The following is a 21,839-nucleotide window of genomic DNA, read 5'->3' as shown; positions in this document are numbered from 1 at the left end:
TAGAGGATGACAAAAAGCAGAAAAAGGGCAAAAATCTGAGCAGACAGGATAGGAAAATATAACGAGAGAAAATAGTAAGTATAGACGACCGTGTATAGATCCGAAGATCGAGGTCGAAATGACATAACCACATCACCAAGACATAGGAAATATAGGACCGATCGGTCCATTGAACGAGGATCAAGACCAAACGGAAATCAGCAATAATTTAGAACATACACACATGTAATGCATGGCGTAAACATGAATATAAAAGGAAATAGAAACAATGGGAAAAAATAACGGTAGGGAGGATATTTGTCCTCCATTTTCCAAACAACACCGGTTTTGCTTTTTCGCTTTTCTTTTGCCTTTTTCTTTGCAGTAATATCCAGGCCGAATCAAAGATCAAGCCCGATTAGCGACTAACGTGTTGTTACGCCGCGTGAGCTTCCGCGCCAGCGTCTTAGCTTTCGACCAAGCCTTGTTCTTCTCAACGCGTGCCATAGGCTCAGGCGAGTCAAGAACAGCCCCGGTAGCAAGGTGCTCAGTGGGGATATCATCCTGGTGCTTGGTATTGTGCAAAGCCAGGACAGCCATCTGACCCAGGAACGAAGGATGCTCGATTAGATCTTCGAGACGAACCTTGAGACCCTCCTGCTCAAGTAGCCAAGTAAGCTGAGCCAAGTTGAAGATATCACCTCCAAGATCGAAGAAGGATGAGTCGAGCTGGAAGGCGGATTGGTGGGTTTGCTTTTCATCAGTGTCAGGGCCGATTGGCGCTGTGGTCGTGCGGCTGGGTAGGACCTGGTGCCAGGAGCGGGAGAGGATGTCAGAATGCACGAGGAGCTCGGCGATGGAGCGAGACTTGAGATGCGCGCTGAGGAAGTGCTCGTCTGAGGGACGGGGGAGGTCGTCGATTGTCTGAGGTGGCAGGGAGCGGAGCATGCTTGCTGATGGTAGCGATGCACTTGGATTTGCAACTAGGGACTGTGCGATTTCGCATGCCATGTTTAGTACCCTTGATGCGAATGAGGGCATGATCGGGCCCTTTTCGGAGTAGCCTAGGGTGACGTCCAGGCCCCGTTCGCCTGAGGGTCGTGAGACCATGGTCAGGTCGGCGAGGTTGTCGTTGACGCCAACACCGCCCATGCGGTACTTAGTACTGTCCAGCTCAAGGGTGCCTTCGTAATCGACGTTCTGGTGGAAGACCGACGTAGTGAAATAGGTCCAGGCGGGCCAGTCGGTGCATTGTTTGATGATCTCGCGGAAGCCGAGAGACTCGAAAGGCATGTTGGATACCTGCTGGTCTTGGATGTAGCGGAAGAGATCGACGCCTGTCCAGTGCTCGCTGAGCTTGATACGCACTGGAATCACGTTGACGCAGGGGCCAACGGTGTTTTCAATGCCAGGGACTGTGGCGTTGCGGCCGCTGATTGTGAGGCCGAAGACAACATCCGACTGGGCGGACAGTTTGGCGAGGGTCAGGGCCCAGGCGGCCTGCATGACGGTTGCGATAGTGACATTGCCAAGGGCAGTTGGTGAGATCTCAATGCGCTTGTGAATCTCTGTGAATGCTCCAATGTTCTGGAACATGCTGGTACCCTTTCGGCGCACAACCTGGGTCATTTGAGATCCTTTGAGGAGATCAGCCCAGTGGCGGTAGTGGTCGGGGCCAATTGTGCCCGGGAGCTGACGAAGGTAGCTGGAATAGGGAGTGACTGGTGGCAGTGGGCTTCCCTCGTATCCGTGCTTAATGGCGGCCATGATCTTGGACAGACACACTCCATCGTACTGGGTGTGCGACAGGCGGATCAAGATACGGTGCTGATCGCTGCCCTTCTTCTTGACAACGTAGAACTGCACGTACTGCTCTCCTTCGCGGGGACCGTATTCGCGGTCACGTTGCTGGAGAGTCATGGTGAACTCATCGAGAGCGCGATCTGTCTCATATACAAAGATGCTGGGACGGATCTTGCGCAACACAACCTGGAAGAACTGGTCGTGGAAGCAGACAAAAACGGTCCGCAGAATGTCGAAGGCATCCACGATCTTCAGACAACTCTCGCGAAGGCGTCGCAAGTCGAGGGGACCATTGCCTTCGAGGTAGAAGTAGTTGAGCATCCACCGGGACTTGAAGAGAGTTGCTGTCAGAGACATTGCCTGGAAGTCAGTGACAGGGAGAACGTCTGCGATGCCACCTTTGAAAACTCCAATCTTGGGGCAAATTCCACGCTGGACATCAGCGTCGTCAACGCACGAGGGCTTGAGCATCTCAATGCTCTCAGAAGACGGGGTAGGCCCCAGCGTGGTTGGCGTGTTGTCAGGGAAGTCATCCTCCTTGGTGATGGCAGATTGCGGTTGGAGATCCACATTGAGCATCTGCTGAGTGATGTTGGCAGCACGGACAGTGGCAACCATATCCTCAAAAACAGGGTTATTGAAGACATCCGCGACAGTGAGAACGAGGCCTTCCTCGCGGGCCGCGCTGACCATTTTCATGGCGGTGATACTGTCACCACCTAACTTGAAGAAGCTCTCCTGGTGTCTCACCACATTGGGCGAGAGACCAAGAGCTGTACTCCAAAGGTTCCATAATTTCCTTTCCACGTCGGCCGACATCCCCTCCTGGCTGGAACGAGATGTCGCCGAACAAACACCCGAATCATCGGCACCTTGAATACCCATCTGGTATGGCGAGTCCGCTATAGCATCGGTGCGGACGTACTCCGACAAACCAGTAGTCTGGATAGAGGGCACCTGCAATTTTCCTTCTCTTAACATCTTTCCAATAATCTCATGAACACGATCATCAATAATCTTTTGAATAGCACTGTTGTCCATTGCTTCTCCGGTGGACTTAGCCTTGTCAGCGAGGGTGGTCTGAGAGCGATCCCAATCCAATGACTCCGACGCGGTATCGGCACCAAACTTGGCCTGCGAGAGAGTCGCAGTCGGGGATTCAATGAATCCAGTGAACACTCTGGCGATGGTATCAGCCAGAGACTGTGCGTGCTCGTCAGACACAACATCGCTCCAGTATCTCAAGAGAATACCCTCTTGACCACGGGCAATTTCGACGTTCACAGTGACCGCATACTAGATATTGTTAGCAATTGTGACGTGGTTTATGAATCAGATGTACTTACTTCGCTGGGGTCATGTGCATGCTGGAGATCAAAGGACAATCCCTTATCCTTGGAGCCACCCGCGACCGAGTGGTTCTGGATGGACAGTGTAGTGTTGAAGAGGGACCGTCCTTGCCAGCCAAGCTCATGCTGAATGCTAGCCAACGAGCAACTCTGGTGAGGAATGCATTTGAAGTAATCATCCTGAACACTCTTAGAAAGATTGATAAGGGTCTGCTGGCCAGAAAATTGAACTCTGCAGCAAAGCATGTTAATAAAGATGCCAACCATGTCCTGGATGCCATTGACAGGGGCATCACGACCGGCAGACAGATAGCCGAAACAGACGTCATCGGATTGGGTGAACTGGCGCAAGACAATAGCCCAGGCAGACAGAGTCAGGTTAGCAAGAGTCACAGAGCTCTGCTCGCAGAACTTCAGCAACTCAGGGAAGCGCTGGAAGTTCATCATAACTCCCTTGAGTTCACGCTTGAAGCCAAAGTCAGCCGAGTGAGAAACATGGCAAGGACGCACTCCTGCAAGGTACTGCTTCCAGTGATCAAGAGCCTCGCTTTGGCTTTGGGTACGAATAAATTTGATATAGTCGCTGAAGCAAGGTCCCGAGCCCTCAGGAAGCTTGCGCTCGTAGGCTAGAGGCAGATCACGGAGAAGAACATCAACCGAGCCACCGTCAATGATGGCATGGTTGATTTCCAGCTTGAGAATGACCCGCCCCGTGTTGGTCTTGCAGACGGTCACTTGGTGGGACAGTCTCGATTGCCGCATCGCATTCATGTCACGAAGGGAGATAGCGGCGAGCTTCTCTTCGACCTGGGAGTCGTGACATTCCACACGAAGGATACTACTGGTGACCTTCTTAAGGACCAGCTGGTCGAATGACCCACCACTGTAGCTGCTGTCGACGAAAATAGTCCGAAGCACAGGGTGACGATCAACAATTGCCTGCCAGGATTGTGCAAGCTTCTCTGCATCGACCTTGCCACCCTTTGCATCCTTGATCTCGAACACAGTGTGGAACATGTAGGCGTTGGGGTCGCGGAGCTGGCTGAGCAAGAGACCCTCCTGCATGGGAGAGCAGGGGAAGATATCCTCAACATCATCCGTACTGCGTATTCCGGCCTTGCGGAAAGTGCTTGTGGTAAGCATCTGGAGGCCTTGGTAGGTGATGGGAAGAAGTGGGTAGTCGCTGAGGGTAGGCTCGGAAGCGGCTGTCTTCAGAACCAAAAGGTCCTTCTCGAGCGTCTGCTTGCACTGCAAGATCCATCGGCGGATCTGTGGCTCATGCTGCATCTTGCGGTTATAGCTGAAGGCCACGTTGAGACGCTCTTTGATGACAATGGCCGAAAGTTCAAACAGAGCAAAGCGAACTGTTTGAGGACCCATATCACCTGCAACAGCGAAGTCCGAGCCGTCGAAAACACTGCCATGGTGGTGAAAGAGGGAGTCGGCCCGCTCCAGCTGCTGGAGTCGTCCAAGGTAGTTGAACAGAATCTCCAGCGGAACAGGGAAGCCAGAAGAGGCTGCGTCGTTCTGGAGGAGGCTCTTGGCGAAGTAGGGTCTTCCGTTGTCAGCGATATTGCGGCGAGTGTCCTTGACACGCTTGATAATGTCGGTAATACCGCCTGTTTGGGTTAGTATGATATCAGACAGGCGGAAATATTGTGACTTACTAGCCCCTCCATCGACCAGCATTGGTGCAATGGTGGTAAACCAGCCAACGGTGCGGGAGAGATCAATGCTAGAGTCCCAAGGCTCTCTGCCATGTCCTTCGTTGTAGACCGTGGGAATGTTGCGATCGGTGAAAGTGCGCCCAAAGGAGTGAATGATTGCAGAGAGTAGGATATCAACGGTGTCAGTGCGGAAGACATCGTGACAGTCATCGAGAATGAACTTAGTGGTCTCCTCACTCAAGCTGAAAGATTCCATCTTGAGATCACCGTAGACATTGGGCATGTCTTGCATACCCCAGTAGCTCAGGTTCGGCTTTTCGGGTGTGAAAGGCAGGGTGATGTTAGCATCGTGAATCTTCAATCTTTCTGTCTGCATAAGACACCAGCCCTGGAAGGAGAGTGCCTTGTCCAAAGATAAAGAACCAGAAACAACCAGCTCCTCGAGATCTTGAAGGACGATGCGCCAAGAAACCATGTCGATGCACAAATGATGAGCAACAAGGAAAAGGATCTGACCACCGGCGCGAAGATTGAACAGATCCGCTGCAAGAATAGGCCCGTTCTGGGGATCTAGAGACTGCTGGCTGTCGGCGATCTTGGGGACCATTTCGCGCGTATCGCTGACAGAGTGGACACGGAAACGGAAAGACTCATCAACCTCTGCGGCCGTCTTTTGCTGCCAAACGCCATTCTTTGCACTGAATCGTGCTCGGAGCATGGCGTGTTGACCGATCACGGCCTTGATCGCACGGCGGAGCACCTCCCCCTCGACGCGGCGAGAGATGCGTACAGTAATGCTCTGGTTGAAGCGAGCCTCACCCTTGAAAGAGTGCGAGCTATGGACGTACAGCTTCTGAACAGGCGAAAGAGCGAAGCCTTCACCAGACTTCTCCTCGGGCTGCGTGACAGCCACCTTTGTGCCAGCGGTCTGGGCAAGCTCTTTGACTGACCGACTCTGCAAGATATCGTGCAGTGTAACAACAAGGCCTTGCTTGCGAGCTCGGGAGATGACAGCCATGCCAGTGATACTATCTCCGCCTATGAGAAACTCATTAGTATTTTGGATGTGTCCGGGAATTGGAGGCAACTTACCCAAACTGACGAAAGATCTGTCGACATTGACCTTCTGCAGCGAAATGTTGAGGACCTGGGCAAAGATTTCGCGGATAATATTGAGAGAGCCAGTCTTCTCTTGCTCCTGTGGCTTCTCCTCGGTACTACCGCGCTTGATGCGATCATAGTCAGCCATGATACGCTCATACGAGTCGTCATCAATGTCCTCAAGCCAAGCAGTAAGCTTCTTCCTGTCAAGCTTGCCAGAGACAAGCATAGGAAGCTTCTTGATAAGGGCCCAGGTCTGAGGCACCATGTAGATAGGCAACTGGGTCTCAAGACTCTTCTGAACATCAACAAGTTCATTGTAAGCGTGACGTTCGAGTTCATCCTCGTCAACAAGTTCACAGGGCTTGTCGGAGATCAGTTTGGTGTCAGCTGCAACACTGTTGAGAGACATGACAGTAACAAGGCGCTGCTTGAGTGGGCCATTCTTGGGAAGAATGACGACGGCGTGGCGAACACGAGTGTCTTCGTAGAGACGATGCTCAATCTCACCGAGCTCCATGCGCTGACCGTGGAGCTTGACCTGGTGATCCTTGCGGCTGATGTACTCAATAGAGCCGTCAGGGTTGTAATAGCACAGATCACCGGTTTTGTAAATACGGCGGGGCCCACCAACCTTGGACTCGAAGTCCTTGATCCAGGCTGGGTCAGTGACAAAGGCCTCCGCATTCTTCTCGGGGTTCTTAAGGTACTCTCTTGCCAGGGCAGCACCCTCGAGAGCCAATTCACCAACCGCACCAAGAGGGGTGAGGCGATCGTGGTTTTCAGGATCGATAATCCATGTCAGTGTGCTGGGGATACCGTAGCCAATACGTGCGGGATCACGGCTGGCGGCGACTGCATTGTCAATAACGGCAAACACACATGTCTCCGTGGGACCGTATCCGTTCATAAGATGAACAGTGTTGGCCCACTTGGTGATAACCTCCTTGGACATCTTCTCTCCACCGCACACCAGATGCTTGAGAGAGGGAACCGAGGCAGGCTCAATGATGCTAGCAATGGATGGGGTGAGGAAGGTCCAAGTGACGTTCAGGCGACGGATTGCGCCAGACACATCGTTGAGACGGTCATCCTCACTGGGGACACAGATACAACCACCCAACATGAGGATTGCAAGTGTCTCCATGATAGCAGCGTCAAATGTGAGGGATGCGAACTGGAAGACTCTGGAGGTGGCATCCATGCTGACCATTGGCGCGAACGCCATGATACTGCTGACCACATTGCGGTGCTCAACAATGATTCCCTTGGCACGACCAGTACTGCCAGAAGTGAAGAGCGCGTAAGCCATGTTGGAGGGCTGCACCGGAGTGCGACCCCGGGAGGACGCCTTCAGGGATCCATAGGCCTTGACGGTTTCCTTGCTAATGGGAATAACGGTGTTCACCACACGGCTGTACCGGTTGGTATAGTTGGGAGTGCAAAGAATCATGTTAGCACCGACGTCGGCAAGAATCTCCTCGTGACGAGAGGTAGGGTGAGACGGATCAAGAGGCACATAACCACCACCAGCAATGAGAATACTGATGAGGGTTACCATAGCCCACACTGATTTGTCAAGACAGACTGGGACAAACACTTCTGGGCCAACTCCGCGAGAGATAAGGTAGTTGGCGAACCCAGATGCGAGGTTCCAGAACTCTCTGTATGAGAGGTCACCATCCCAAGCGCGCACGGCGGGGGCATCTGGAGTCTCAGCACACTTCTCGCGGATGAGATCATGGACACATCGCTCGACCACAAGAGGTGTGCGGCCGTTCCATTGACCAATCTCAGTCTTGTCCCCGGGGCTGACCATATCCAGATCACCAATCTTGCTGGCGCTGTTCTTTGGCATGGAGATCAGCTGACCAAGGATATGGGCGAATTGCTCAGTGATGCGCTTAGTTTGCCAACCATTGATGACAAGCTCATCGTGATGAACAGTGAAAGAGATGCTTGTCTTGGAAATGCCACATTCCACAACGAGGGAGTGCGTGAAGAAGTCCTCACTTGTCTCTCGCTTCTCATCCATCCAGATCTTGTTGTCTAGATCACCATCATTGGACTGGATGACAAGCAAGTTCTTGAAATCGCAACCAGTTGCGGTATCCTTGTTGAGCTGGCGAATGCGCTGGAGACCGGAGTGCAGGTGGGGGATCATCTGAGTGGTCGACTGGTGGATTTTCTGCAGGTACTCGAGAGTTGACATCGCATTGTCAACTTGTACACGAGTGGGGACGGTGCTCAGGACAGGACCAACAATTTGGGCAACGCCAGGTAGATCAATATTTCTGCCGGACAAGGTCTCGCCAAAGCAAACATCACCAGATGAAGTGTGAGTAGCAACGACAATAGCCCAGGCAGCGCGCATTAGAACGGGAATCGTAAAGTCAACGCTGTTGGGAGTTCGAGAAACATTCAGGGTGTGGTACTGGGTGTTTCCAGCGCGGATAGCATCAGGTACTGCGTTCTTGTTCTGGGGGAAAGGAGTGCTGGAAAGACCCGCGAGGTAGGACTTCCAGAATGCATCCGACTCTTTCATGTTCTTCTTGACCAGGTAGTCAATGAAGAGGCTGTAAGGAGTTCCAACTCGCTTAGTTTGAGCAGCGAGGTAGTTTTCCTCTACCTTGCGGAAGACCAATGGAATACTCCATCCATCGTAAAGTGCGTGGTGAACAGACCAGACGAAGTAGCTAGTGGAAGATCCATAGGGCTGGACCATAGCGTAGCTGGTCAAAGGCGCACCATTTTGCTTGGGCAGGTGCATAATGTCGTGGCGAAGAGAATCGAACGACTCGGCGTGCACCCAGGAGATTGGAGCATCCTTGAAGACAACCTGCGCGAAATTCATGGCCTCAGTGTGCACAATGCGGGTGCGCAGGATTTCAAGGTCTGCAACAGTCTGCTGCCAGGCATCCTTGAAGCGATTGACATCGACCCCATCTGCAAGACGGAAAGCAGGCTGGGCGACGTAAGAGCCACTGTGCTTAATAGAGAGAGTGAGCAGGCCCTCTTGGACAGCGCTGCATGGGTAGACATCGCTGATGAGATCCCTGGACACCTCGCAGTTGTCGGTGATTTCATCAAGTAGACCTTCGGTGTCAACGTCAGATGGTAGAAGTGAGAAGGGCTTGACAGCGGCAGGCTTGGCCTCAACAGTACCAGCTGAAGCCGCGCAGCTCTTGGCCATGTCAATCAAAATTGGCGTGTTGAAGATGCTCGAGACAGTGAGCGCAATTCCCTCTGCTTGGGCCGCACCAACGAGGTTCATGGCGGACAGGGAGTCACCACCCAAAGCGAAGAAACTGTCATCAGCAGTGACAGAGCCTGTCTCGAGCTGCAGAGTGCTCTCAACCAGGGCCACAATCTTAAGCTGCATGCCATCAGCTGAGGCCTCTTCCTTCTTGTCAGATGCATGGAACGAGATGTAGGACTTCAGAGTCTCCTTGGGTAAAGACTGAACCATAGCCTTCAGTCTTCGGCGATCGATTTTAGCCGAAGAGGTAAATGGAAGGTTGCGGATGGGGAAGAACAGTCTGGGGACCATGCTCTGGGGTAGAAGATCAGGCAAGGAGGCCTTCATCTTCTGGATGACATCTATGTTAGACACGGAGATGGGCAGTAGTAAAGGATCAGCCCCAGAAATGGTGGGTGCAAATTGATCGCTGCTACCACCGTTTGAAGCAGCGTCGTGCACAGTGAAGAATGCAGCGAGTCCCTTGGCAATGGTGCGCTCCTCGGGAACGACGACATCAACCGCGACCTGTGAGTCCTCAGGAAGGCAGCGCAGACACTGGTGCTCGATCTCCTCAAGCTCAATGCGCTGGCCGTTAAACTTGATCTGGGTATCCTTCCGGGAGATGAATGCAAGAGTGCCATCACTGTTGTACCGCACCAGGTCACCAGTGCGATACATACGGTCCTGGCGCTTGAAGAGACCCTGAAGCCCAGCATGGTCGTTCCAGGTGGGATTCTCGAAGAAAGCAGCCTTGGTCTTTGCTTCATTTGCAAGGTATCCACGGGCAATGTTGCTTCCTTCCAAAATCAGCTCACCAACAGCACCAACGGGGAGCAGGCGGTTGTAGTTGTTGGGATCCACAATCCACACTCTACAGTTGGCAGCGGTTCCGATAGAGGTGGGATCATCGTTGACACGGTTCCCATCCCAATCAACCTTCACGCCGACAGTAGCGACGACGGTGGCTTCGGAGGGGCCGTAGGCGTTGATAACAAATCGGTCGGCCCAGCGGTCAATGTGGTTGGCAGGCATCTTCTCACCACCGGTGATGATGGTCTTCAGAGTGGGAACAGTCTTGGGCTCCAAGGTATTGACAATTGCGGGAGGAGAAGACATATAATTAGCCTCCATGCGACGAATCGCACCACCAAGGTTGTTCATACGTTCTTCCTCGCTGGGAACGCAGACACAGCCTCCAGTCATAAGAGTCATCATAATCTCGAGAACACTAACATCAAAGGTGTAGTTCGAGAACTGCAACGCACGGGTTCCGGAGTCCATGTGCAAAGCATCGGTCATGGCCAAGGCTGTGGTGCTCAGAGCGGTATGCTCAACGACAGTTGCCTTAGGCTTTCCAGTGGTACCAGAGGTAAAGATAGCATATGCGGCGTTACTTGGAGAAGGTCGAATACAAGGCATAGCTAAAGGTGAATCTGGAATTTGAGAGATAGAAGTTTGGCAAACAGCAAACGACTTTTCGCACAGCTTGGAGACCTTAGCGTGGACCGAAGAAGAGCACAGGACAAGGCCGGTTCCAATCTCATCAATGAGCATCTTCAGACGGGAGTCTGGGTGGGAGGGATCAATAGAGACGAAAGCTCCACCGGCTTTGAGAACGGCCAGCTGGGCAACAACGGCCCAGGCGGACTTCTCGAAACATAGGACGACAAAGACTTCCGGCTTAATACCTAAACCAGAGAGATGACGAGCGAAGCGGCTGGAAACCATCTCGAGCTGTCCATAGGTGAAGTTCTTATCCCAGGAGCAGACAGCCTCAGCGCGGGGATGCAGAAGCGCCTGCTGCTGGATAAGCTCATCTGCACACTTCTCGACTCTGGGAGGCGAGGCGGCGTTCCATTCGCGAATCTGGCGAGTGGAGCGTTCTGGAATCAGATTGATGTCTCCGACCGTATGCTCGTGCAGGTTGAGGGTGATGAGGTCGTCCAAAACCTGATCGAACATATCGATCACATGGTTGATTTGAGAGGAGGAGAGGGTTCCGGAGGAGTAGTTGAAATGGATCTCTGCATAGGAGTGCGAGACCTCTGCTTCAACGAGGATATTGTACGTATTGGAGGTGTTAGGCTCTCGGATACTTCCCTTGGGCAGGGACGAGGCCTTGCGGTAGGTAAGACAGGTGTTGAAGAGAGTAATATCATCGAGACCAAGTTGTCGCTGGACCGCGTCCAGAGAAGCGACGTTCAAAGCGCCCTTTTCAGCGTCGATCTTGGCCTGCTGGAAAATGTTCAGCAGCTTGCGCTCATTTTGCACAAGGAATCGACAAGTAGCGATGGACTGAGGGTCCACCTTGGTGTCCTCCGAAGGAGAGGTGGAATAGCCGAAGCAAATATCGTCTGATCCGGTATACCACCTCAGGACAACGGCCCAAGCAAACTGGAAGAGAGTCTCCACAGAGATACCAGACAAGTCACCAAAGGCATGAGTCTTAGCAGTCTGCTTGTTGAGTGTACGCGTGGAGCGACCATCGTTCCCTGCCTCGTGAGAGAGCGCAGGGAAGACGCAGGGCTCAACATCAGCAAGATACTCCTTCCAGAAAGCGGCGTTACTCTCGGAGAGACTGGCATTTCGGGAAGTCCGGTTACCCGCCTTGGTCCCAGTCCAATTTTTAATGTCGAGAGCCTCCAAGGCACTGCTTGAAAGCTCCTGTGTCTCAACTTTGAGGGCTTGGTGGTTTAGCTTTCCAGATGAGGTCAGGGGAAGGGAGGAGACGGGGATGTAAATACTAGGAACCTTGCTATTGGGCAAACTAGTGCTCAGGTAGTTGTGAAGACTGCTGACGATTGTCTTCAGATCGGCGGTGGGGGATTGGACAACACGTTCGCCAAAGGTAACTGACGGAGTATCCGCAGAAACCAGGAAGGCCACAAGGGCATCAACTCTAGCGGTGTCGCGTCCCAGTGTAATGCCTTCCACGACGCACTTCTTGTTAACCCCCAAGAAGGAGTCAATTTTGTGGTGAGTCTGGGCCAAATCGCCGGCTGAGACTGACGAATTCTTGTCACTCTTGCGTCCAACGAAGACAAGAGATCCATCGGAGTTGTAGCGGACGAGGTCTCCAGTCTTGAAAACGCGGTGCTTACCATCATCACGTCGACCGGAGAACCAGGATGGATTCTCGAAGAAGTCGTCGGTCTCGGACATGCTGTCGAGGTAGCCACGAGCAACAACGGGTCCCTCGAGCGCGAGTTCCCCAACACTGCCAATTGGAACAAGGGTGTCGGGGTTCTCGGTGTCAACAACCCAGGCGAGGCAGGAGGTGCTCTTACCGATCAGGGTGGCCTCATCCTGATCTTGAGAGCAGAAGAGGTGGAAGCAAGCAGAGGAGGTTTCGGTTGTGCCATACAGAACCTGGAGAGGGAGATCATCGTCCTTCCAGTTGTCAAGAACACTCTGAGAAACAACCTCCCCACCGAGCGCAATGGACCGCAAACCCGGCACATCCTTTGGCGAGAAGAAGCTTGCAGCAGTGGGGGTGATGCTGGCTACGTTGGCGTGGAGAACATTGATAGAGGCAGCCAAGTTGAGAGGATCGACGTCAGCCGGAATGCAGACGCAACCGCCCCACATGAAAGTACCGAACGCCTCGAGGAGGAATCCGTCGGAGGTGTGGGGGGCAAACTGGAATGTTCGCGAGACATCAGCAATAGCCATGGTTGTAGCAAATGCCTCAGCACGACTCATTACGGTGGAGTGCTCGAGAACGACACTTCTCGCGGGACCAGATGTGCCGCTGGTCATGGCAACATATGCGACTTCGGAAGGCTTTGTGACGGGCTTGAGAACCTCGTCAGCGAGATATTCAAGCAGGGATTCGCTGACGGGGATGACATATGGAACAGTATCCTCGAGGATCTGAGCCTTCTCAGGTGAAGCCAGAGCGACCTGGAGAACATTGTCGACAATCCACTTCTCAACCATGGGCAACTTTTGGGTGCTGTTAACTGGCATGCAACCTCCGCCGGCCTTCATGACGGCTAGGGTGGCGACCATGTTCCAGACGGACTTCTCAAAGCAGATCGGGACAAGTGTTCCAGGGGCAACACCAAAGTTGACCAAGTACGTCGCGAGGCGCGAGGAGTACTGATCAAGCTTGGAGTAGGTAAGGTTCCCATCCCAAGCAGTGACAGCAAGAGCATCGGGGCGCTTCTTAGCCATATCTTGCACGACGTGGTGAGCGCACTTCTCGAAAGGCTTGGGAGTCTTGCTGTTCCAAGTCATGATCTGGGCCTTGTTGTCCTCACTGAGGTTGTCAAGCTGGCTGACTTTACCATCAATGTTGGAGACAATGTTCTCGAGACACTTAAGGTAAGTGTTCGCCACGTTAATTGCTTGGGCATCCGAAAGATTGCTAGTCCAGTAGTTGAGGTCAATGCGGGCGTTGGTGTCCATAGCCTCGATGTTGATAAAAACCGGGAACTCTGCTGGATCATGAATTGATCCAACCTCAATGCACTCGATGTCACTTTGAACAGCATCCTTGGAACTCGGGAGTCGACGGTAAGAAACACCCGAATTGAAGAGATTGGTGTCGGACAACTTCAGAGCGTGTTGGATATCAATGAGCGAGGTGTGGCGGAAGGAAAGGCTCTCCATGTAGTCATTCTGAATTCGTTGCAGAACATCACTGAGATTGGAGTGACCAGAGACCCGCATGCGGCAAACCAGAAGGTTAATGACCGGGCCAACCACCCACTGAACTTGATCAACGGAGATATCTCGCAGCGAAGCCATGTAGCTGAATGAGACATCGTCAGATCCACAGAAAGCACGGAGAGTCAGACCCCAAGCAGCATTGAACGCATTTGCCAGCGTGATGCCGTGCTTCTCGCAAACACTCTGGAGTGCTGAAAGTGCACCAAACCGGACGGGAATCGACCGAAGACTCTTCTCTGCCTTCTCACCATCGACAAGGGTAGGGAAGTGGCAAGGCTTAGCATCAGCCAGGTAGGAGCGCCAGTAGTTCATACTGGCTTCCTTGGGCGCATCTTGCAAGTACTGCATGTAGTCCTTGAACAAGGGCTGCGGGCTCTCCTCGAGTCTTCCTGCGTATGCTAACTGCAAGTCACGCATAATGATTGAGATGGAGTTACCATCCATGGCAGCGTGACTAAGTTCAATGCGGGCAAAGATTCGACCAGTGGATGTCTGGCAGATGGAGAAGCGATACGCCGGGGCCAGCTCACTGTAGTCTTTGGGCTCTTGGTTGTCGAACGTAGCGAGGACGTCGCTATCGCCAGACGATTGCAGGAAGACAGGAGTGGCATCGTATTTCTTGAGCACAACCTGGCAGAACGGATCGCGAGGGGTGAGGTTCTCTGCGAATATTGTGCGGAACATCGCATGGTGAGAGACGACTTGCTGCCAGGCATTGATGAGTCGGTCCAGGTTGGGTTGGTTTGCGCCAGTGCCTCGGACCTCGAAGGTGTCATGGACAGCGTAGTAGGAGCTGTCACGGGTACGTCCGAGCAGAATACCCTGCTGCATACGAGAGCATGGATAAATATCTTCTACAAGGTCCGAAGACTCTATGCCCATAGCAGGCAATTTCTCGTTGAGCAACTTCTCCAATGTTGGGTAGGTCAATGAGAGCATCGGGAAAGAGCTGAGAGTCAGACGGGGCGACGCAGTGGGGAGCTGCTCGGAGAGGGAAATGAGCAACTGCTGGCAGTCGGACACCCAACGGTGAATGCGGTTCTGGTGCTGCATGGTCTTGTTGAACGAGAAGTTGAAACGGACCTTGCCAGCAACGACCATGGCAGAAATCTCGAACAAGCCAAAGCGAGGAGTATCAAGTCCGAAGTCAGCGGCACCACCTCCTTGGCCGGCCTCACCGGCCATCTGGTCGACAAGCTGGAAGAGTCCATCCTTCCGCTGCAGATCGCGATGCTGACCAACATAGTTGAAGGACATCTCGAACGGATGGGGGTGCTCGGATTCGTTCTGGCCAGCAGTGGGCAAGACTCGGCTGGTGAAGTCTGCACGTCCATTGTCCGGAACACGGCGACGGAGATCTTTCACCTGCATCAGGGTGTCGATCGGGTTGTCCGATTTGTATGAGGAAACGAAGATCGGTTGCAAAATTGTAAACCAGCCGACAGTGTGCGAGATATCGATCGACGAGTCCCAAACTTCACGACCATGTCCCTCATTGTAGACCGTCGGTAGCGCACGATCAGGGAAGGACCGGCCGAATGAATGAATCATCGCGGCAAGGAAAAGATCGATCGGCTCTGTGCTGAGAGCATTATGGCAATCGAACAGGATTGCGTTCGTGTGAGCGGGGTCGATCTCGAATGAAGCACAGTCGACATCACCGTAGGTGGTTTGAGTGTTTTGCAGTCCCCAGTAGCCAAAGTCGGGAGTGGCTAGAGCATCAGTCGCAACCTTATGCTCGATCCGAAGGTTGTTACAGTGCTCGTTTTGGAGACGGCACCAGGTCTGGAAGGGAAGAGAATCGTTGCTGACACTCTTGTCGGGATTCAAGACGAAGTCCTCCAAGTCTTCCAGAATGATCCTCCAGGAGACGATATCTACAACCAGGTGGTGAGCAGTCATTGACAGTACATGTGGTTGGCCCTTCACCGTGAAGTAATCAACTGCCAGGAGTGGGCCGGAGAAGCAGTTGATGGATGATTGACTGTCAGCGATTTGGGGCTTGATGGCATCCATGTGGTCAACGTTATGAGCCCTCCATCTGTAAGAACCCTTGATATCGCGGGTAATGTGCTGACTCAATGCCGTTGCATGCCCTGTGTCTATGAATCGTGCGCGGAGCATGGAGTGCCGGGAGACTAAGCTCTCGATAGCCTTGCGGAGTGTCCGTTCGTCAAGTGGCTTGTTCATGCGGACCAAAACACCCTGGTTGAAGTGACCTTGCCCTTCCTTGCGAACACCAAAGTGGAGAATCTGAATGGGTGAGAGGCCGAATGCCTGATCAACGATCTCCTCGTACGTCGTCATGTTGCTAATAGTCTTCGCTCGGGTGGCGAGATCTCGGATGGATTTGCTGCGAAGGATTTCCTGTACTGAAAGCGCGAACCCATTCTTCTTGCACAGACCAATACATGTCATCGCCGCAATCGAATCACCTCCAAGCGCCAAGAAGCTCTGGTTCAGGTCCAACTGGTTCTGGGGGATGTTAAGAACGCGGCTGTACACAGCGGCCAAAGATTCCTCCCGTTCGTTGGCAGGCTGTGAGTTCTCTGCATCGAATACCGGGACAGAGGTGCTGTTCTGAAGGTCCGGATCACTTTCCATACCCGCAACCCAAGTAGCGACACCTTTGCGGTCGAGTTTCCCAGATGGCAAAAGTGGCAGAGCTTCAACGCAGAGCCAAACCGCAGGGACCATATAAGTCGGAAGCCGTGCGGAGAGACGCTCACGGATTCCGGGGACAATCTCAGCCTTTTTCGAGGCGGACACTAGCCGCAGAGGCTCCAAATCTGACTCCAACTGTTCAGCGAGTAAGCCCGTAGAAGAGATAACCGCTGCCAAGCGACCCTTGGAGAAGCCCGACTTGGGGAAGAAGACGGAGCAGTGAGTGACGTGCGAGTCGATGTACAGTTGGTTCTCGATTTCGCCAAGCTCGATGCGCTGTCCGTGGACTTTCACCTGAGTATCCTTCCGACCAACGTAGTTGAGTGCACCAGAGTCAGCGTTGTACCTGACAAGATCACCAGTCTTGTAAAATCTGCGGTTAGAAGGACTATCCGTCTCCAATTTCGTGAAGGCAGGATCGTAGATGAAAGATTCGTTGGTCTTCTGGGGATTATTCACGTAGCACCGGGCCAGGGGCGGGCCTTCCAAAAGTAGTTCGCCGGGGCAGCCCACAGGGACCAGTTCGTCGTGGTTATCAGGGTTCACAAGCCAAGCCCTGACACCGATGGGCAAGCCGATATCTTTGCAATCGGTGTCTGGTGTAACACACGAGTTGAGCACGGAAGCCACACTGGCCTCAGTAGGCCCGTAGCCATTGACCAGTTTAATTCTGGACCAGGTAGCCAGCTGCGACTGCGACATTGCCTCGCCGGCCAGGACCAGACTCTCCAGTCCTGGGACGCTGTCGATTTCAATGAAGCCGATGAATGACGGAGTAAAGCATGCTTGAGTGACTCGCATGTCATTGATAGTGCCGACAATGTCGTTGAGCCGAGCCTCCTCGCTCGGGATGCACACGCACGCACCATGTATGAGCGGCGTCAACGACTCAGCCAAACTAGCATCGAACGTGTGCGCGGCAAACTGGAGACAGCGCGAGTCTCGGAACACGCGCAGGCCTGGCCCATGCACGATGGCACTCGAGAGGAATGCGCGGTGCTCCAGCAAGGTTCCCTGCAGAAGTATCCAAGTCAGCGGCTGAATCCCTGCAAATTGCAGGAGTAACAGTGTCTCTCACCTTCGGCTCTCCAGTGGACCCGGAGGTAAACAAAACATAAGCTGCGTTTTGACTTGTAACACCCGATGCTAGATCGACACTGTCTGCATCGGACAAGCGATCCAAAGTCTCCGTGTTAAGGGGTATTAAAGTATTTACAATAGGGCGAAGCTTCTCCGCACGCGTGTCGGAGCAAAGCACAACTGCAGCCTGGACGGATGTGATGAGGTTCTGCAGTCGGGAAGTTGGGTGCGTGGGATCGAGTGGGACGAAAGCTCCCCCAGCTTTCATCACGCCAAGCATTGCGACGATGTTCCATTTCTGCAGCTGTCAGCCACCTCTCTTCAACAAAATCTCAAGAAAACTCACCGATTTGTCGAAACACAATGCCACGCGGACTTCCGGGCCAACGCCCTGCATGCGCAAGTGGCAAGCAAGCTTGGACGCATGGTGGTCCAGCTCAGCGAACGTCAATTTGCCATCCCACGCGCACACAGCCTCGCGGTCTGGTCCACTAAGTACCTGATCGTGGATAGCATCGTGGATGCAGCGATCGTGAAGTTTAGGAATAGTGGAGTTCCACTTGCGGATGCGTTGCCAGTCATTCTCCGAGAACAAATTAAGCTGGCTAACAGCGGTGGTCTCAGCAGCAAGGACTTTGGCAAGCAACTGCTCAAAAATGTTGGCGACACTCTTCATCTGCTCTGCAGACATGTCGCCCTTGCGCCATTCAAGGAACATGCTGATATCTCCACGCATGACCTTGACATGAAGACGGACTTGACACTGCACGTTGTTAGCACGAATTATACTGATGTCACCCAATGATCCGAACTTGTACTCACCTCATCTGAGAGAGCCGTCGCCAAAATAGGTTTTGAAGGTGAGGCCGGCGGATCATATGTGCGCAACATCAAGATTGTGTTGAAAGGAAGGTATCCCTCGGAAGCGGCCTCCGAGCTTCCACCATTGTGCTGTTTTCTCAGGCCGATTGCGCGCACCTTATCTACAATTGCCGTGAGAGAGTCGTTTTCGTTGATCGATAACCGAATGGTCGAAATGTTGGCGCCATTGGCACGCTGTACAGGTGATTTTGGAGAGCGCGAGTCTCCCTCGAGGTGTTGGTACCCGAAGCAAATATCCTCCGAGCGGATATAGTAGTGCAGGACGAGGGCCCAGGTCGCGCGCAACAGTGAATCGAGGCGACCTTCGTTGCATGCCGTTAATAACTGCGCATGCTGAGCGGCGGTTGGTCTCGTCTTCATCGAGACTGGCCGTTTGGGCCCGTCGACCGCCGAGGCGAACCGAGGCAAATAGCACTGGGTGGATTGAGCCATGTCTAATTACGGGGTATCGTTTATCTTTCCGGTTTGTGCTATTCCTTTCCTGCGGTCGAAGAGAGTGGAGGACCTCAATGGACGATGAACGACAAAATTAATCCAAGAGAGGTTGACAATTGGCAGCGCTCGCGAAATCGGATGGAGCCGGTTGTTTTAAACGGCTACAGGGTTTTTTGTTATTTATTTTTAATTACCCTAAGCTATAAGTCCCAAGCCAGCATCGCCATGCCGGGGCCAAAGCCTGGAGCAATGGCAAATCCGCTATCTTCCTTGCATGGGTTCGGATCTAGATGAATCAGAGCGAGAGAAAGATACGTACTGTGGATCGATACTTAGCCCCTGTGGAACCAAGTCAGACACTTTCTTATATTTTTATGTGAATTTTATTGTCAGTTAACCCTTTCGCAGCCTAACCCGCTCTGGCTGCTAACACCGAACATGCAGGGGCAGAGTCCTGGGCATTTTCCCCCAAGCGAAAGCCTGCAGTTCCCCGGCCAGCCCTTGCGGTCTCGAACGTGGCTCCCAGCAAGGTATAGGTGCCGTCTACTCGATACGCCACCGAGAAATGATGGCGATTTTGTTGTCCTCATGGTTTCGTTCTCTATTTGGCCTACTCGTCGTGCTGACCCGCTGACGATGATGAGTGTCAAAATACATAGGGCCTAAGGAACATGCGCTTGGCCCCTATGCCCTCATTTCCTGTACAGATGATACGGGTGTACGATGCAGCTCTTCTGCAAACTTTTGGCGCCAACGCAGGTATACGGGCTCCTCACGAGGTGAGCCGATTTTCCTTTACACCGCCTTGTGCACATGGCACTGTCCCCCAATCGCTTGGAAGCTCAGAGTCCGCATGGTAAATGAAAAACGAGCTGAGAGCTCGGCGTAAGGTTGAAAGACGGTGTCGATCGATGATGATTTACCGCGCAGTCCTGTCACGCCCGGCTGCGAAGACGTGGAGGTCGATCTTGTCTGATCGCGATCGAAAAGTTAATGTGCCCTCGATGTTGTCTCGGATCAAACTTCGGAGAACTTCCAAGGTTATGTCAGTGGGGTATCCCCGGAGTCACATTGCCCCTTCATACGGAGTACGTCGGACGTTGGATCTAAGACACTGACAGAGATGTCTTAGGAAAAGATAGGCGTTCGGAGGAATGATCGGCTTAGTGGACTAGCCCTAACTACAGTATCGGCGGCGAAACGACAAAGCCGGAAAATCTTGCGATCTAATTTCAACTTGGGGCCAGAGACGTAATGAAATGATCTGTAAAACGTTCGCAGATTTGTTATGAGGGCATAAGCCACTAGCAGTGGCTTCTGCAAGGGTCCTCAAGGGATGTGCCTTTATCCAGTGATCTGTCTACTTGCCAATGCCATGAACAGTAGCATCTACACCTTATAGCCCCTATTCCTTATGATACATTTTTTGTTGCAGAAGATCTGTTAGAACTGTCGTGATCAAAGAAGCAAAACCAAGAAAATTCTCCTAAATGTTGCGATCGTGGCTAATATTTGCTTTTTGCATCACGCCCTTCATCTTTACTACCTCCATGTGGTCTTACATTGCTTTTTCTTTTATCTCGCTTACAGATTTTTTTTCCCAGTCCGAATTTCCCTGCTTTTTGTCCTGATCGTTCTCGTATAGACACAAACAACGAGGACCTGGAACGTACATTTGTCGTTGTTTCTCCACTCGCCGGTTCAGATTTTAACCTCAAGATCGATTTTGATAGGCGTTGTACCCCTGTTCGGGTCGAGCCGTCTAGCTGTTAGGCGTTTTCTATGTTGCCTGTCAGCTAGATCCGGCTAAGATCCACCAATCGTCCAAGTTTAGTGGTATATCGCGAAGATCCTTGGCTTGGGCTCCCGAACTAACCGGTTTGTGGCCTTTCGGGAGGCTTGGTTGGCGAGCACTAGGCGGAGCTAACCAGGGCTAGTGCGGGATTGCTAAGGATAGCTCCCGGGCTGGCGTCGATGCTAAACTAGTTCGCACTAGACTAAATTGGACAAGGGACCTGACAGGTTAATAAAATTGTTATGATCCACCCGGCGTCTGCATTACAGGTCACTTTCGAAATATCTGCGATCGCTTGAGCCCCAAGAATAAATTAAATCGGCATACTGTACTCTACATGTTAAAGCCGTATAACTTACTACGGATGCGAAAGCATGCCCCTCCGCATTGTTGGGGGATTTGGAATCGCCTGCATATGTTTCTGCATGGGGTTTGCCACGCTTCACAAAAAAACCGGGCTTACCCCGGTCGGCCTCCACTATGCCAGCCTGTCCAATGTCTCTGCTGTACTGTAGGTACAGACCCCGAGTCCTGCAGGTTGGCCCAGCGACTGTGGCCACCACATCTTGGAGCATGCAGGATTCCACGTACATGTACGTCCATACCCACCCGTTAGGTCAGGCTCAATCGAAATCTAGGACGCCGACAACAGCCCATGAAAATCTGAGGGACTGTGGGGGTCAACTTTTAGTCTGTTTTATAACGGTTAAAATGGGCGATTGGGCAGGATGTTGCGCTTCAGTCCTGGTGGCAACCACTACCGCGAGTCAGAAGAAGCAAAAAGTCGTCACGACAGGTGGGGCATTCTGTGGAGTAGATATGAGAAGGGATTGTGATCATGACTGTTAAGGGCTGTCAGTCGCGTGAAATTCGTCTTTCTTTTCTCAATGTAGATCCCTCCGAAACTCTGCTTCACCGCGTTATTCGAGTCATTCGTACTCGTGTATGCATCTCACGTCAATGCCATGCGGTCAGAGGAGAGCAGAAAAAATAACAAAATTAAATAAAAATTAAATAAAAATAAGTTAGCGTTCGGTTTCACTCGGGACCCAAAAAGGATCTCCCGTCATACTAGGGGAACCGCCCTCGCATGAATCTAAAGCTAGCTTGCCCTAGTTCCAGACACGGGATTTGGCCAAAGGGGAAAGGGAGATCTCCTGGACACACAA

General features: G+C 52.5%; 1 protein-coding gene across 1 annotated transcript; it reads right to left on the bottom strand.

The window, feature by feature from the left end:
- Positions 1–387: 387 nt before the first annotated feature.
- nrps1 (uncharacterized protein) lies at positions 388–18,872 on the bottom strand (the record flags this gene model as incomplete). The annotated part of the gene is made up of 7 exons (XM_058522237.1): positions 388–3,078; positions 3,129–4,750; positions 4,799–5,836; positions 5,891–17,492; positions 17,557–17,856; positions 17,905–18,321; positions 18,381–18,872. 7 exons carry the CDS (start codon positions 18,870–18,872, stop codon positions 388–390), a joined length of 18,162 nt encoding a protein of 6,053 aa, XP_058365714.1.
- Between the last annotated feature and the right edge of the window lie 2,967 nt (positions 18,873–21,839).

This window comes from Penicillium canescens (genome assembly GCF_028828765.1).
Source record: "Penicillium canescens strain IBT 15451 chromosome Unknown utg000011l_segment0_segment0, whole genome shotgun sequence".
Taxonomy (NCBI): Eukaryota; Fungi; Ascomycota; class Eurotiomycetes; order Eurotiales; family Aspergillaceae; genus Penicillium; species Penicillium canescens.
The sequence above is the reverse complement of the archived record's forward strand: the minus strand, read 5'-3'. Positions and strand labels throughout refer to the sequence as shown.